Raw genomic sequence first — 17,172 nt, 5'->3', positions numbered from 1 at the left:
ACGCGCTTCCTGTTCCTGCCCCCTTCTTCCCAGCCACAGGACCTCTGTCTTGGAGGGGTTGAGTTTCTAATACTAATTATATGCATTGCTAATCCTACACAGGGTTAAATTCAGATAAGATTTCCTGTGTAATAGTTTGCCAAAAGCTTACAAACAAACCCACAAACCAAAAGGATGTGCTCACCATTAATCTGTAAATAGAAGGACATCTCCTGTGAGTCATCTTCATTGAACGCTTGGATAGTATATAAGCCTCCCTCACTTTGTTTCACCCTTATGAGGGATAAGGTAGTTTGATACCTGTAGGACAGAAATCCTTACAATAATTAAAATGTTGGACAAGGAGCCTAGCTCTGGCAGAAATACAGAAATAGTTACATTCAGAGGGAGATTTAGACCTGAATTAATGCATGATCAAATTTCCTATACAGTGCCTATCTTTTTCTTTACCAGGGTAAATAGTACCTTGAAGGTTCTGTGCATAGAGTCTATTGGCGAAACATGGAGGAAAAGATTACCACCACTACTACCACCCTGTACCAGGCTCCAGTCCAAGGATAAACACATTACTTTAGAAACACACTTTTAATATTATACTTATTTAGTACTCATAATTTGTTTTTACACATGTCTATATGAACACACAGTAGTCATGACTGAGTTAACCACATGTGTCATGCAGCAGACCAGGTGTCTGACAAAGACATCTTTGACACTGTTAGTTATCTGATAAACTAAGGGCCTTTCAAACATTATGGGTGGGGGAACATACAAGGATACTGTAAAAATTTTCCTATCACCAAGCTTTGGAGCATGAACTTCAGCATTCTGACATCAAGAGCAGATGTAAAGTGGTTTACTTATAAAAATTTATTAGTTAAAAAGAAGTAGAGATGGCGAGACGACAGGAAGATGGCGCCATAATAGCCCGTTCTGTAACAGGCTCCCGAGCCAAGCAGAGTGCCAGGAGCAGAAGCACCTGGCAGACCTGAGCGAGGTGTGCAAATCTTGCTCGCTGGTTGCCCCAGGAGCTGGTAACGGAGTCCTGAAGGTCCTACAGATCCGCGGAGACCAAGTTCTCCGGATCACCGCTGCTTGTGCTCGGGGCCATAATGGCGCCGTTGTCAAGAACAACTTTCTAATCTTGAAACGACCAGCCACATAAAATCCTGCATTCTTCTCAGGCTATCTCTTCCCAGCTTGAACAATCAAGAAAAGGAGCAGCAGTCTGGCGAATTACCAACATAAAGACTGTGAGTTCTCTGTTCGCTTTCTCTTTCTTTAAAGCCAGGCACTAGCCCCCCTTCTCCCCCCTAACCAATTCGCAAGGGAATTCTTTCTTCGGACGGGAGGCAAGCCAGATAAAAACACTCGTTAAAATAAACAAAAGAAAGAGCTTAAGATCTTATGACGGAGAGCCCAGTGGGAGTTGTTGACAGAACACGGAGATTGACTAACTGATAACTCCTGATCTCCTGAACTCTCGTGAGACGCCCTGTCCGTGATCTGTGATTATATGGTGGTGTATGCATCCTGCGGAGTTGATGAATACTGCAATGGAAAACCTAACCAATGCACAGATGTATCACCTATTATGCAAGGGCAATTCAGAAATATTGGAAGTAGTCAAAAAGGTTGAAAAGGAGATTCAAGACACCAAGGAAGAGCTCTCAGACAGAATTGATGGTTTGAAAAAAGTAGCTGATTAAAACACAACTCAGCTGGCAACACACCAAACGAGAATCCAACGTCTGGAAGTTAATCAACAGGAGCGGGAAAGAGTGGCAGAACACAAATTCGAAGTCCTGGAAGTAGAATCTAAAGCTAGGAATGTAAAAATCAAAGGCATTTCGGAAGAATTTGGGAAAACAGACCTGAGGAAGGAAATCTCTGAAAGCCTGGAAGACTATTTAGAGGAGGAAGATATCCGGATTGACAAAGTATACAGAGTTTATTCAAAGGCGGCCGCACGCAAGAAACAACCAAGAGACATCTTTGTAAGCTTTGACAGCAAGGCTGCAAGAAACAATCGGCTCAAAAAGCATCAGGAGATGCCGCTGAAATTGATGGATCAAGAAGCACAAATCTTTCAAGACTTACCAGCAGATACATTATGGAAAAGAGCACAATTCCATTTTTTGCGACCACCTGAAGAATATGACGAACAGTGGAGCAATTATCTGGACTTTCTCAAAAAAGACAGCAGTAACTTTTAGGTTAGGGCTAATATGCGATGGGAACTGACTATATACTACTTAAGATAATAAAAGACTATATTCTCATATGTATCAATAATTACTTTGCTAAGAAAGACAGCAGTAACTTTTAGGTTAGGGGTAATATGCGATGGGAACTGACTATATACTTCTTAAGATAATAACAGACTATATTCTCATATATATCAATAATTACTTTGCTAGCTGGTCATTCTTTTCTTTTTTCATTTTTCTGTAAACGCTTTATATATAATATAAAAAGAAAAAAGAAAAAGAAAAAAAAAAGAAAAAAAGAAAATATTGGAAGCCTTACAGTCACTGGAGAAGACAGAGTAAGTGGGGATCTGAGTAACCCAGGAACCGGTTTTGATTGGGTTTCACTGAGAAATGACTACTAGAAGAATAAATGAATATTTGATTTGACTTAAAAAAAAAGTAGAGATGGCAAAAGTACAAACTCAAATCATTAGAATAAGCTCAAATTATTACAAGTATAATCATTTGAGTATAAGCTCAAATCATTAGAAAACTAAAAACTTAAAAGGTGAAAATATATGGCAAAATAAGGGATGGATTTTAAAAAGATGAGACCAAATACGAATTTGAAAAAAAACCTTTTACACTGATCAATTTATTATTACAAGATAAAGAGCACTTAATAAAGTATACACACAATATTTAATTTTAGAAATGGGAAAAGATGGGATCAAAGATTTCCTGTTAATGTGGACTAAAATATCCAATTATTGGGCTCGCAATATGCGTGGAAGAAAGGAGTGATATTTTCTGCAAGTTCTGTCTTAAAGGAACATTTATATAAAATGAACTTTTGCTGGTATATCCCTGTAAAAATTTCAAAAATTTCAACGAGAAAAGAAATTGTTGGAAAAACTATAACGTTGGCACTTTCCCCCATTTAGTGGGGGAGTTGTAAGGTAAAGGTAAAGGTATTTCCTGTGCAAGCACTGAGTCATGTCTGACCCTTGGGTTGATGCCCTCCAGGCTCGGTGGAGTTGTATAAGGCTAAAAAATACTGGAGAGCAATTCATGAGGAGATTCAAAAAATAATTAGGACAGATGATACAGATAAAGGCAGAAGCCTATTTTTTATGGAAGTTAAATAAATCAATTAATAGTTAAACAATGTAGCTGTAGATCATTTTCAGCAGCTAAGAGATGGAAATCAGGAAATATACCAGCAATAGTTGAATGGCAGTGTGAAGTTATGGATCTTGCAGTTGAAGCTAAATTGACCAATTGTATAAGAGAAGAATGATGAGGAATCTTTCTTTTTGAATTGGGACTCTTGGACCAAGTATATAAGTGGGCAATACAAGATGCCAAAGTTAACTGCTGTTTTCACAAATTAAAAGGGAGTATTAAAAATTTACATCTTTTCTTTTTGCTGATGATTGGATTGCCTACTGATTGCCAATTGCTAGCTTTATAACCTGCTTGCTGTGGTATTCTTTCTTTCTTTCTTTCTTTCTTTCTTTCTTTCTTTCTTTCTTTCTTTCTTTCTTTCTTTCTTTCTTTCTTTCTTTTTGAAAACAAGATACTCATTTCTATATATCGAGAGATCGATTTTCTTTTTTGTAAATTTTTGTATTGAAATTGTTTGTTTCTTAATTTATTTTCGCATTTATATACCGCGCTCCTCGAAGGCTCAGGGCAGTTTACATGGAACTGAAGGAAACTATACAGAGAACATTACATATAACTAATTATACTATTATTAACTGATAATAACAAGTAACTGTATAACATTTAACAACAATAATAAAACAATAATGCAACAGGTCCAGGAGTCTTGGTGGATTTATGAGGGGGGGGAGGGAGAGGGGGGGCAGGGGCCCTGCTGATGTTGTTGATTGATTGTGCCTGGCCTCAGTCAAATGCCTGGTGGAGGCCAGGACAGAGAAGGCCCTGGCCATGGTCGAGGCCAGGCGAACTTCTTCAGGGCCAGGGATCATCAGCCGGTTGGTGGCGGCAGAGCATAGGGCTCTTTTGGAGGCATAGGCAGGGAGGCAGTCTCTCAGTTACACTGGGCCCTGACCGCGTATGGCCTTGAAGGTAATTACCAGAACCTTTAGCTTGATCTGGAATTCAACTGGCAACCATTGCAGTTGGTGAAGGGTGGGCCGGATGTGGGAACTCCACAGTGTTGCTGTGAGGATCCTGGCCGCTACATTTTGGACCAGTTGTAGTTTCAAGGCTAAGGGCAGGCCTGCGTAGAGTGAGTTACAGAAAACCAGTCTCGAGGTGACCGTCACATGGATCACTGTAGCTAGGTGTTCCGGGGCCAGGTAGGCTGCTAGTAGCTTGGCTTGGCGGAGATGGTAAAATGCCAGCCGAGCTACCTTTGTGACCTGGGCTTCCATTGTGAGGGAAGCATCCAAGATCCCGCCCAGGTTCCTAGCGGAGTGAGCCGTAGTGAGCTCTATGCCGTCTAGGGTGGGCAGGCGCGCTTCTTCACATGATCCCTTCTTACCCAGCCACAGACCTCTGTCTTTGAAGGATTGAGTTTTAGACGACTCTGCTTGAGCCAACTCGTTACTGCTTCTTTTTTTTAAAACATTTTTTTATTGAAAGTTTTACTCAACCACAAAAAGGACACAAAGCCTATGAAACATTACCACCAACACCCCTTAAAATAACCCCAATAATAAATAATAATAAAGACACCTAAACCAATAACCAAAAATATCCAATGACAAAACACACACACACACACAAAACAAAACAAAGAAAAACAACAACAACATACATTTAGAAAAGGCCTCCAACAGATCAGGTTCTTTAGTTTTCTGATACCACATGCATAAAGATATTATTAGAGATCAAAATTTCATAATTAAATCTTTCATTAACTATTCATAATTATAATATATATTCTTAATTAAAAATAATATGATAATGAAATACATATTTACATCTAATGTCTTCACTCTAGAATACATTTTATTCTCTTCTTTCTGATGAAGATATATTCCTTCCTTGTCTTAACTAATTTATTCCACATAACCAATAGTAATACTCGCATTTACCTTATTACTTTTAAGATAATATACAAAGGGCTCCCAGTTTATTATAAAACTATCTAGTATTTGGTCTCTCATTAATATTGTTAACTTATCTAGTTCTGCATATTCCTTAACCTTGTCCAATCATTCATTTACACTTGTTATTTTTTCGTTTTTCCAGTACTGAGCATAAATTATTCTTGCTGCTGAGATCATGTATAGCAATAATATTCTCCTTGCTTTTACTATTTCAGGATCCAAAATATTTAATAAATATAATTCTGGTTTAAGCTTCAAGTCTAGCTTCATTATTTTCTGAATATATTGATGGATCTGTACCCAAAATGTTTTTGCCTCTGAACACATCCACCAAAGGTGATAAAAAGTACCATCAACCAATTTACATTTCCAACATTTTGTTGAATCATTTTTGTAAATTTTGGACAATAATACCAGAGGCAAATAACATCTATAAAGGATTTTGTAATAATTTCCCCTTATATTAGTCGCTAATGTAAATTTTATATCTCTTTTCCATACTATCTCCCATTGCTCAAGATTAATAGGTAAAGGTCGCTAATGTAAATTTTATATCTCTTTTCCATACTATCTCCCATTGCTCAAGATTAATAGGTAAAGGTAAAGGTATCCCCTGTGCAAGCACAGGGTCATGTCTGTCCCTTGGGGTGACGCCCTCCAGCGTTTTCATGGCAGACTCAATACAGGGTGCCTTCCCCAGTCATTACCATTTTACCCCCCAGGAGCAAGCTAGGTACTCATTTTACCGACCTCGGAAGGATGGAAGGCTGAGTCAACCTTGAGCCGGCTGCTGGGATCGAACTTCCAACCTCATGGACAGACAGCTTCAGACAGCATTTCTGCTGCTTACCACTCTGTGCCACAAGAGGCTCTTCAAGATTAATAGTATGCCCTTTATTTTGTGCCCAGTGAATCATTGATTCTTTTTTCACTTCCTTCTCAGTGTCTTTTTTTAGTAACATAATATAGATCTTTGCAATTAATTTCTGTTCTTGTGCGTATATACACAGATCAGACTCATTTTTTAAATTTTCAAACTGATAAATCTTTCTATCAGTTTTAAATTTGTCATATAATTGTCTTCCCTGTTTACATTTTATTTGCTGTTCAGAGTAGTCTAACAAATCTTTATATTTTATATACTCCTTTGAGTGCCATTTTTTCTTACCATATAATGCCTCATATGGCGACACCCAGTATGGAATTTACTCATTGTTTTTTCCAAAGACGGCCAAGGGGCCTCCAGTTCACTTTCTGTATCTAAGGTTGGAGGGAGGTCGTGGCAGAGTGTTGAGATTTTGTCTGCAAAGTGACTCGCAAATGCCTCACAGCTGATTTCCAATTGGCTACTGTTTTGTTGCCCTTCTACCAGAGCAGTGAGAGATCGAACTATCTGAACACCGCCCGTGGCGCCACGGGCGCCACGGACTAAATAAAAGAGTAAGGCGTTCTGGGGCGGGATGTGTCCGGGATGAGGAAGGGTCCGGATTGGACCCTTCCTCATGACAGACAATCGGAGGGAACAATCGGCAGGCGCGAAGCGCCTGCCGATTGCTCCCTCTGATTCCCAGCCCCAGCAACTGCGAGCCGCGCGCAGCGCGGCTTGCAGTTGCTCCTGGCCTGACGCCCGAGGGAACCCACGCAGGCCGCAGCCCCCGCGCACCACCCCCTCGCCTCCAACTTACAATGGTCTCCGCCGTCCTCGCAGCCGCTCCCGGCTCGCTTCCTGCCCCGGCTTCTGCAGCGCCGCCTCTCGCGTTATCGTGCAGCCAACAAGGTTCCAGGAAGAAACAGTCCACCAGCGGCCCTGCCAGCAAGCGGCCCGATGTGCGGGCGCGGCTCGCGGGCGCGGCCCGGGCGCGGCTCGCGGGCGCGGCCCGGGCGCGGCTCGCGGGCGCGGCCCGGGCGCGGCTCGCGGGCGCGGCCCGGGCGCGGCTCGCGGGCGAGGCCCGGGCGCGGCTCGCGGGGCGCGGCCCGGGCGCGGCTCGCGGGCGCGGCTCGCGCGCGGCTCGCGGGCGCGGCCCCCGGGCGCGGCCCCCGGGCGCGGCCCAGGCGCGGCCCGTGCCGGTCCCCAGCAGACTGACGGCGGTCCCCAGCAGACTGACGGCGGTCCCCACGGTGCAGACTGACGGCGGAAGGAGGCTGCCGTTCCTCACTGAAGTCTGAACACACAGCCGGAGAGCTTGCCAAGAAAAAAATTAAACACACAGCATGACGGCAATCTGGTACATTCTCTCTCCGGTTTCAGTGTTCCGAAATAAGGGACATTTGTTATGGTCCACAGAACGGGTGGGAAAAGAAATACTGCAGATTAGTAGGCACCGTGCCCTGGTCTCCCTTCTCCGCTCCCAAACTCCGGAGCAAAGGAATAAGCAGCAAATGCCATACTGATGGCTCCCGCACTCACGCAAATTAAACCCCCATTGTGTATAAGTGCAGTTTGTTTAGAACATTTGCATCTCACCTTCCCAAAAGATGGCTAAGGCATCTTCCATCCACCTCCCCCCCCCCCAGGTTGCACCCTGCTTAGTCATACATACTCTTGGCCTGGGGAGCAAAACTCTCACGAGCAAGAAGAATGGCCCGTAGGTGAAGAGGTGAGACCTCCCTCCCTCTTTCCCTCTCTGTACGTGCAGCTGGCCTACAGTTCTGAAACAAATTTCCTCCCTTCCTGGAAACCAGGCAGCTTCATGTGCTGCCTCCAGAACAACGATCCTTCACTCTGAAGGCTCTGTGTGGGGCTGCCCTACTTCCCTCCTCCCCTCCTGGATACACCCCCAGTATTGCCTCCAAAATGAAGCTCTGTATTACCACGATCCCTTTGGAAGGAAGTGCCCCAGCTCAGAGGGATGGGGGGCAAATTTAATACTTTTTGTGTAGGGGGTGGGAAGTTCTCCCCTTCCTCTCAATTTTTTTTAAAGACAAGGATACCCAGTATTTCGGAAAGGAAACCTTAAGTGCAGTATCTGGCCAAAAGTCTCCATTCGCCATTTACTACAATTAGGTTTTATTCTCCTTTATATTCTAGCCAGAGAGAGCAGCTTATATTTCCCTGCCATTTAACCTCAGTTTGTCATCTCCCAGGTATGTCTTCAACCAAGGGCACACTTCATGTCTTTAAAGAAGTAGGCTTCAGCCACAATAAATGTGCTGGTCCTTGGGGCCTCAGAAAGGTTGGGGACCACTGCATTACAGAGTGCACAGATTTCAGAGTGCACAATGATTTCAGTTGTTAGCCAGGGCTGCCTACTTAGGCAGAGAGCCGCCGCCCGACAAGGTCAGTTTCTAGCGCCCGCTGTATTCGGCATACAGCGGGCTTAATTACTAGTTCTAAATAATTGAGCTGGGCTTGAGTCTGCAGATGCGATGGTAGTTGAGCAAAAATTGCATTTTACTGATTCAAGTCTTCCTCCAAACTCGCTCTAGCCATCTCAGTTCCCGTTTCTTATTGCGAAGCTCCTCGGTGTATCATGGAGCCTGCTTGAGACAGGATGGAGAGGGCGTCGGGGAGCTATCTCATCAATGGCTGTCAGCAATCTGTCATGCCAGTCGCTGACCGGCCATTGAGAGAAGTGCCGGGAGGCATTGGTTCCCACAGGGCATTCAGCATCCATAAGTCTCTAAGCTATAATATGCTCGGTGCCCAACAGAGGGGGTGGTAGCCTTTGTAATACCTGTAGCCTTAGCCGAGCCTTTAGGGCATAGTGGTCTAACCATGGCATGGCAGCTGCCGTGACCAGATCCACATCCACATCCAGACCTGCACTGAAAATGAGATCCAGGGTGTGGCCTGCTTGATAGGTGGGGCCAACAACAAACTGCAAGAGCCCTAGTGTTGCCATGGTTGACACCAGGTCCTGCCCAGTTCTGGAGGATGGCAGCTCAGCATGGACGTTAAAGTTCCCCAGAACTAATAGTCTGGGGAACTATAGCCTCCAGGCCACCACCACTTCCAGCAGGGCTGGCAGGGCATCTGGCAGTGCACTGGGCACGCAGTACACTAGCCAGATGGCCACACTTTCAATTAATCCCCATCTGAGACCAACACATTCAATGCCTGGTATTGATGGCGCAGGAAGGGCCCTGAAGGAGAAAGACTCTCAGGTCAGGATTGCACCCCTCCTCCCCGCCTCGCTGTCCGAGACTAGTGGAGGACAGAGTACCCCGCAGCGGCTAGGTCTTTGAGGGCGATAGTTTCACCCTCCCTGGTCCAGGTCTCTGTCATGCATGCCTGGTCCGCCCTTTGCTCTGCAAAGTAACTTCACAGGGTGGAGGTTTTGTTCTTTATTGACCTGGCATTGCACAGCACTATAGAACATAATTGTTCTGTATGTCGTGTATATTTTATATTTCTTTTCTTTAGGTTTAAGCATCTGTACACCGCCCGTGGCGCCGCGGGCACCACGGACTAAATAAAGATGTAAGCCCTCCTGGGGCGGGATGTGTCCGGGATGAGGAAGGGTCCGGATTGGACCCTTCCTCATGACAGACAATCGAAGCGCCTGCCGATTGGTCCCTCTGATTCCCAGCCCCAGCAACTGCGAGCCGCGTGCAGCGCGGCTCGCAGTTGCTCCCGGCCTGACACGGCGAGAGGCGCTTCGCGCCTCTCACCGAGTCAGGCCGCTGCCCGAGGGAGCCCCCAGCAGTCGCGCTGAGAGGCGCCCGAGGGAACGCGGAGCGCGGCTGGCGGGTGCTCCCTGCCCGGCGGGCTGACGTGCCGGGAGGCGCAAAGTGCCTCCCGGCACGCCAGCCTGCTGGCCGACCAGCCCAGCAGCACCAGCGTTGGTGCTCAGTAGCACCAGCGGGTCGTCGCCCAAGTCGAGACCCAGCCTGAGAGACCCGGCCGGCGGCAGGAGAAGGAGCAACACCAGGAGCAGCAGCCCGGCGCAGGAGCCAGCGGAGGATGTGCCATGAGGAGCCGCGGACAGAGCGGAAAAGCCTCCCTGGCAGGCTCATCGAGCCCCGAGTCAAGCCCCAGCCTGAGATCTCCGCCCAGCGCCAGGAGAACCAGCAGCGGCAGGAGCCCGCGGATCGTTGCCCGATTTGAGGCCCACACTGAGAGGCCTGGCCGGCAGCATGAGCAGCAGCAGCGCCAGGAGCAGCAGCCCGGCGCAGGAGCCAGCGGAGGACGCGCCACGAGGACCCGCGGACAGACCGGAAAAGCCTCCCTGGTGGGGTCATCAGCCGAGTCGAGCCCCAGCCTGAGATCCCCGCCCAGCGCCAGGAGAACCAGCAGCGGCAGGAGCCAGCGGATCGTTGCCCGATATGAGGCCCACGCTGAGAGGCCTGGCCGGCGGCATGAGCAGCAGCAGCGCCAGGAGCAGCAGCCCGGCGCAGGAGCCAGCGGAGGACGCGCCACGAGGAGCCGCGGACAGAGCGGAATAGCCTCCCTGGCGGGATCATCGGCCGAGTCGAGCCCCAGCCTGAGATCCCCGCCCAGCGCCAGGAGAACCAGCAGCGTCAGTTAAAGCCTCCCCGACGGAGGACCGAGGCGACGGAGCCCACCGCGTCAGCCTGCCGCCCAAAGGAGCCCCCACCAGCTCCCTGCCCAGCGGACCAACGAGTGCTGGCGGACGTCCCACGCTCGGAGCCGGAGCCGCGCCTGCGATCACACATGGAGCCGCCAGCGCCGCTGAACCTGTGACAGCAATGATGGCTTGGAGCCGGAGCCGCGACTGACTGAGGAGCCGCCAGCACGGATGGACCTGCCCTCAAAATTTCCACGCCTAGCCCGCTCCCACGGCTGCCAGAAGCCTCAAGATCCCTGCCGTTGGTGGTGGGGGGCCTCAACCGTCTCGCCGCCCCGGGAGAAAACAACGAGACCGTGCCTTTGCCAACTCTCCGGTCCCAGGAGGTATGTCCATCCTTTTCGCTTTACAATGCTGACAAGTGTCTTATGTTCCTGTGCTGGTACAGTTGAGAGACTCTGCCCATGCTGCAGGCCTTAGAAGTACATCAGAGTTTCTGGTTCTGGAGTGCAACTCATTGTAGAGAGAAACAAGCTGCCAGGGGCTCCCTGCAGGGAAAGCCTAGCGCCCATTGTATTTAGACATACAATGGGCTTTGCCTCTAGTAAATATATATTTTTAAAAAGAAACTGTCCTCTAGTTTTCAACAAGCTAGAGCTGCCTCTATTCTTTGCTCCGTGTGTGTGTGTGTGTGTGTGTGTGTGTGTGTGTGTGAATTAAAATAGCAAATTACTTGTTCCTGACCACAGGTAGAAAATAAAAATGTCTACATGTCAGATGATCCAGAGGCTGATTTAAAATTGACTATACTAGAACATCTCTGACAGCGGGTAGCTTACCTAGTTTCTGATAAATTCCTGGTGCTGATGGCAAATCCACTGTTGCCCTCCAAAATCAGGGGCTGATCATTCTGGAGCCACACAATAGTGGGGACTGGATAGGCTTCAATCTGCACATGGAACGTGCAACTTTTATGCTGCTCAGCAAACACTGTGTCATTCAGAATAGTGTGGAAGGTCACAAATCCATGTTCTATATAAGAAAGGAAGGAATGGAAATATTATAAAGAAACAGGGTTCCTACTGGGGTCACCATCCCTTCTTATTGGGAGGGCAGGGAAGTGTTTGAATTGTATAGATGCTGATAAGAAACATAAAAGAAGAGTGCCACAAAGTTTTGATTCTGCAATTAGCCATTTTAGTAATATGATGAATAGGCCTATCAACAAGAATGTTCCAATTTAGGAGAAGTGTTATTTGGATTTTGGAATGTTAATACTCCCAACTCCCAAAAAATGTCCTTTGGAGACTGCTGTGCTACACTCTACATGGTGACGCGGCCTATAGAATAAAAAAAGTTCAAAACTAGGTATATCACAACAAATGATCAATCAACTAACATTAAAACAAAATACCAGAACAGCTGGCCTTGTATGATTCAATACCCTGAAAATTAAACAGGGCAAAACAGTAGCTTCATATTTTAGGAAGCTTTTGTCAAGAGACAAACTGAAATTTTTAAACAAACACACCAATCACTTGGATAAAGATTTCTTTTGTTTCTTTTTCGTCATGGTAGGTATCAGTGGCTTCACAAATATATAGCCCTTCATCTTCTAACTTTGCATTGTGGATTGTTAGAATGGAAACAGTAGAATGGCTGATCCCAGGCAAAATGTTTGTCATAGGCTGTACCATCTTTCCCACCTGCAAAAGAATGAGCAGTATTGAAGAGCATCTACATATCTGAATTTCATCTACATATTTGGGGCCAACCTTAGTTCAACCCACACAAGGTATCAGGCATCATTCTTTTGGGGGCCAGGGGACAAATAAAAATCTGTATAAAATAATGATAGAATGGTTACATACTAGCATCTGAGCACAGTCACTAAAACCACAGAGGCATGCAGCATACACAACTGTGTCTGTTCGTGTCTACATTATACTCTATGGCCCAGTCACTGCTCTCATTAAGAAAACAACTAATTGCCCCCACAGGAGTACTTCACAGTCCACTATACTTGCTGTGTCAAGATAATGAGAAAACTACAAAAACACAAACAGAAGTCCTAAAAAGTAGATCAGCTGGTGGTTTTCCATCTCCACCAAGCAAATCTACTAGCATCCTATCTCATTCGAGAGCACGTAGCCACAGTGATCCATGCAACGGTTACCTCCAGACTTGACTATTGTACCTCACTCTATGCTGGCCTGCCCTTGTCCCAGCTCTGGAAGCTTAATCTGGTCCAGAACACAGCTGCCCAGGTTTTCGCCCAAACACCATGGAGGGCCCATATAAGACCAGTTCTTTGGCAGTTGCACAGGCTTCCAGATTTCTGGATCCAGTTCAAGGTTTTTGGTTTTATCCTTTAAAGTCATACGTAGTCTAGGTCCGGCATATATGAGGGTTTGCCTGTCTATGTTCCCCAGAGAGTGCTTCATTCTTCAAATGCCAACAAGATGAGAGTTTCCAGTCCTAAGGAGGTGTGCCTGGCCTCAACCTGGGCCAAGATCTTTTCAGCCCTGGCTTAGTAGAACGATCTCCCAGAGGAGAAGCAGAGCCTGTAAAATGGAGCTGTTCTACCAGTCTATGGTTGAGGCCAGCCTCGAAAGCACCCCCAGAGTTACCATCTAGCTCAGGCCTTCCCCATTTAATTCTACTCTATCTTATACTTAATATAGGAGGTTGAGAGGGGACATGATAACCCTCTTTAAATATTTGAAAGGTTGTCACTTGGAGGAGGGCAGGATGCTGTTTCCGTTGGCTGCAGAGGAAAGGACACACAGTAATGGGTTTAAACTACAAGTACAACGATATAGGCTAGATATTACGAAAATGTTTTTCACAGTTAGAGTAGTTCAGCAGTGGAATAGGCTGCCTAAGAAGGTGGTGAGCTCCCCCTCACTGGCAGTCTTCAAGCAAAGGCTGGATACACACTTTTCTTGGATGCTTTAGGATGCTTTGGGCTGATCCTGCGTTGAGCAGGGGGTTGGACTAGATGGCCTGTATGGCCCCTCCAACTCTATGATTCTGTGATATAACTTGGTCTGAACGACTGTAATAAAGTTTGATTGACTGATACTCTGTCTTATAATTTCATATCTCCTAATTTTTCTATTTTAGGGCTGAATCATTTTATCAACTGTATTGGATGACAGCAGATATCAAGTTTTAATATGAAGTTTAATTTTAATACAATGTTTAATTTAATCTTATGTTTGTACTGTGAAATTTATGAATTTCTTAAACTTGTATACCTCCTCAAGTCAACCTGGTTGAGAGGGGACTATACAAATTGAAGCATAAATAAAATAAACAAAACATATTTGCTTACCATCTGGCCAGGATACCTCCAAGCGTAATCTATCAACTCAATGTTTTTCACTGAACACATTACAGTGATATTTTCACCACGCTTCACTACAGTCTGTGGGGCACTGATAGAAATATTGATGACAGCGGTTGGAGAGGAAGGCACTGAGGGGAGAAAAACTCAAGTTAACATGGATGGAATCCAAACTACAGCAGCTGAAGGAAGACTAATTCATATGACTGAAAATCAGTCCACACAGTGTACCAAATTCAATAAACAATATAATATAATTGTTTATAGAGAAAATGACCATATGTTGTTTCTGCATGACATTCATAAGTAGTACATCAGCGTTTCCAATATTTTCCCGAGGTACATCAGGTAATTGCCTCAGGATACCTAGTAGGTTGAACACCCCATTGCTCTTGCCCTTTCACTTTCCAAAATGCTGCTATGGGGAACAGGGGACCCTCAGGCAAATCAGGATTCTACAGCATGAAGAGGAAATACATGGACATTATCACACCCCTCTCATTAGCAGAAAATTCAGTCTGGCTCCAACTTCATAGATGATATTGTAGTCTTTGATTTCAATACATTTTCTTGTTGCCACTTTGCTAACACAATATACTTAATAGAATAGATTGCATTAGTTGGAATTTGGCAAATGACAAGCACAGAACAGGTATTACAATGGCATAAAAAGGCATATTTTAGCTAACTGAAATTTTGCAAACCAGTCAAACTATACTTTAAAAATAATTTAAAAAATAAGTAGAAAGTGTTTGGATTTCTTGAATGTAGGCAGACCCCCTCCTGTATAGGTTCATACAACCCTATCTCCAGCAAATCAAGTACTTGTACTTTTCCTTGAAAAATAAAAAAACTAAAATGAGAACTGAAATGAACCACAAAAACAACAAATGTAAAACTCCAGAAATTCTATTGTGAGATTACATGGAACACTGCTACCTTTCCAGTTCCTTGCCTAAGCATGCCAGGGAGAAAAAGAATATAGGGAGAAATCACAACAATCAAAGTTCACTATATCTGTTCACCTATATTATCCAATAAATGAAAAAAAGTGCTGAATAAACAAAAGAAGCATCCCTTGGTCAGAAAAAATAATGACTGCTCTTATGATCCAAGCTAAGCAAGTCAGTTTCACACAACACAAGAATATTTATCACACCAAAGAAGATCACCCTCTGTTCATATTATTATTATACATACTTGGGGAAGGGACAGCCAGTTATCCCCATACCAATACACTAAGACATCCTCTGTTTGATAATGGGGGAAGTATGGAATCCTGAAAGGAGTTGGCATTGTAAGTAAGAAGTGGGTGGACAGATAATACAGTAGGCGTGGTATGAATGGCCTTTATAATCTTGCACATATAAAAAGCACAATATAGTAATATAAAATGGAGTAAACAACTCATAATGTTCATACAACATTGTGTTTGAAATGTCAGTTTCTTCTACCTACCTGCAGGAGTAAACTGGAAAAAGGCTCACCTTGGATCCTGTAGACGTAGTATGCCTCAGAGTCAATTTCTTGTTCATCCACTATGGCCCTGCAGACAAAGGGCTTGTCTTCAAAGTACCCCTTAAAGCCTTGCTTATTGTTATAAGTGGCAAGAATTGGGTCCTCAGTCCTCCTTTCATAAAGGGTCACCGTAGTATTGGGGTCTGTCACACGGCAGGGGATAATGTCTTCAGTGTGGCCAGTACTGAAAACGAATGTGTCCTCTGAACTGCTAGGAAGGAAAGGCAATGCTGGGTCTAAGAGGAAATGGGTAAGAGGAAAAAGTTAGATGAGAAATTCAGTAGCAAGGGTTAAAAATAATCTTTCACTTCTGAAATAGGCTATCTCTAAAAATATTTATATTTTTCAGCAATGCTTTTAGCAAAGGCCTAATTGTAGATAAAATGAAATCTAAACATGGGTGAAAGTGGTCAGTTACAACATTGGTACACAACACCTGCATTTAGTTTAGCCACATGGACTAAGTGCTATGCTGATACCTGGGTTGACCTGAACTGTGGAAAAGGTCATTTTGTCCCCTGCTCCTTCCACAGTGCAGCCTCTGATGCAGTTGCCTATTAAAACACAATGCCCTATAACAGGGATCTATCAGGTTTTGCGTCTGTAGACTTGCCGAAGACCAAGCTTGAGGTTCGAGGCAGGATCCTAACCCTGCACACAATCAGTCAGCTAGATTCTGAATGCTGGACCAGTTTGAACTCAAACTGACCAATAGTGTGCACTGGCGGGAAGTTGGGGTTTTGGTGGGGTTTCTAGTTCAGTTTTTGCCTCTTTGTACCTTAAGCTGAGGTCACAATAAAGAGCTGAAAGGAACTCTCAGTGTCCTGGTCTCTGGACCCATGGATTTAACACTGGCAACAAGGATGGGATTGTGCTGCTAGTTATGCAGCCCTGGTATGCAATCACTGAAATCACTGCTACAACTCCCTCGCTTCCTGCATTATTGCTAGAGAAATAAATCAGCATCACAAAATACTATCAGAACCAAATGAATGGCTACCTTCCAAAACTAGGCTGATTACGTCACATGGCTCCAGGGGACTAGACTACTGTAATGCACTCTGTTTGGGTCTGCCCTTAAAGACAATCTGGAAAGTAGCTGGTACAGAATGCTGCAGCTTAATGGTATGTGTATAGTACATTGTTTCTATAGTTGCTCCATGGGTTATCAATTAGCTTCTGGGTTCATTTCAAGGAACTATCATACACAAAACCCTTCATCACCTGGCACTCAAATATCTAAACTGCTTCTCCCAATATGCTCTACTGCAGCATCTGCACTCACCTGAGCAAAGTCTGCTGAATGTGCCACCCAGCAAATGGGTAAGCTTAGCAGCTGTCTGTACCTAGAACATTCCTTGCTGTGGCTCCCACTTTGTGGAGTAGCCTGGAATAGCAATTTTACCAGTCTACAGAATGCATGAAATGGAATTGTTCAGCAGAGAATTTTTATAAAAGGAATAGGGTTGTGGTAAAATGTAATTGTACAGGAGTGTGCATTGAGAAATGGACAAAGGCTGTCGTTTATAGCACTGTTCATTGCAAAGTAAGGGAACAAA

At 45.0% G+C, this 17,172-nt stretch overlaps 1 protein-coding gene across 2 annotated transcripts in view; it reads right to left on the bottom strand.

Moving 5' to 3' along the window:
* PDGFRB (platelet derived growth factor receptor beta) overlaps nucleotides 1–17,172 on the bottom strand; it is a 162,456-nt gene that overhangs the window by 68,229 nt on the left and 77,055 nt on the right. For both annotated transcript variants that reach the window (XM_077326586.1, XM_077326587.1), the window contains 5 exons: nucleotides 15,583–15,849; nucleotides 14,084–14,226; nucleotides 12,278–12,452; nucleotides 11,586–11,778; nucleotides 185–300 (listed from right to left, as the gene is read on the bottom strand). In XM_077326586.1, coding sequence (XP_077182701.1) covers nucleotides 185–300; nucleotides 11,586–11,778; nucleotides 12,278–12,452; nucleotides 14,084–14,226; nucleotides 15,583–15,849 — 894 coding nt within the window. The remainder of the gene's footprint in view (nucleotides 1–184; nucleotides 301–11,585; nucleotides 11,779–12,277; nucleotides 12,453–14,083; nucleotides 14,227–15,582; nucleotides 15,850–17,172) is intronic.

This window comes from Paroedura picta, chromosome 3 (genome assembly GCF_049243985.1).
Source record: "Paroedura picta isolate Pp20150507F chromosome 3, Ppicta_v3.0, whole genome shotgun sequence".
NCBI classification, from domain to species: Eukaryota; Metazoa; Chordata; class Lepidosauria; order Squamata; family Gekkonidae; genus Paroedura; species Paroedura picta.
This window is presented reverse-complemented; position numbering and strand designations above follow the sequence as displayed.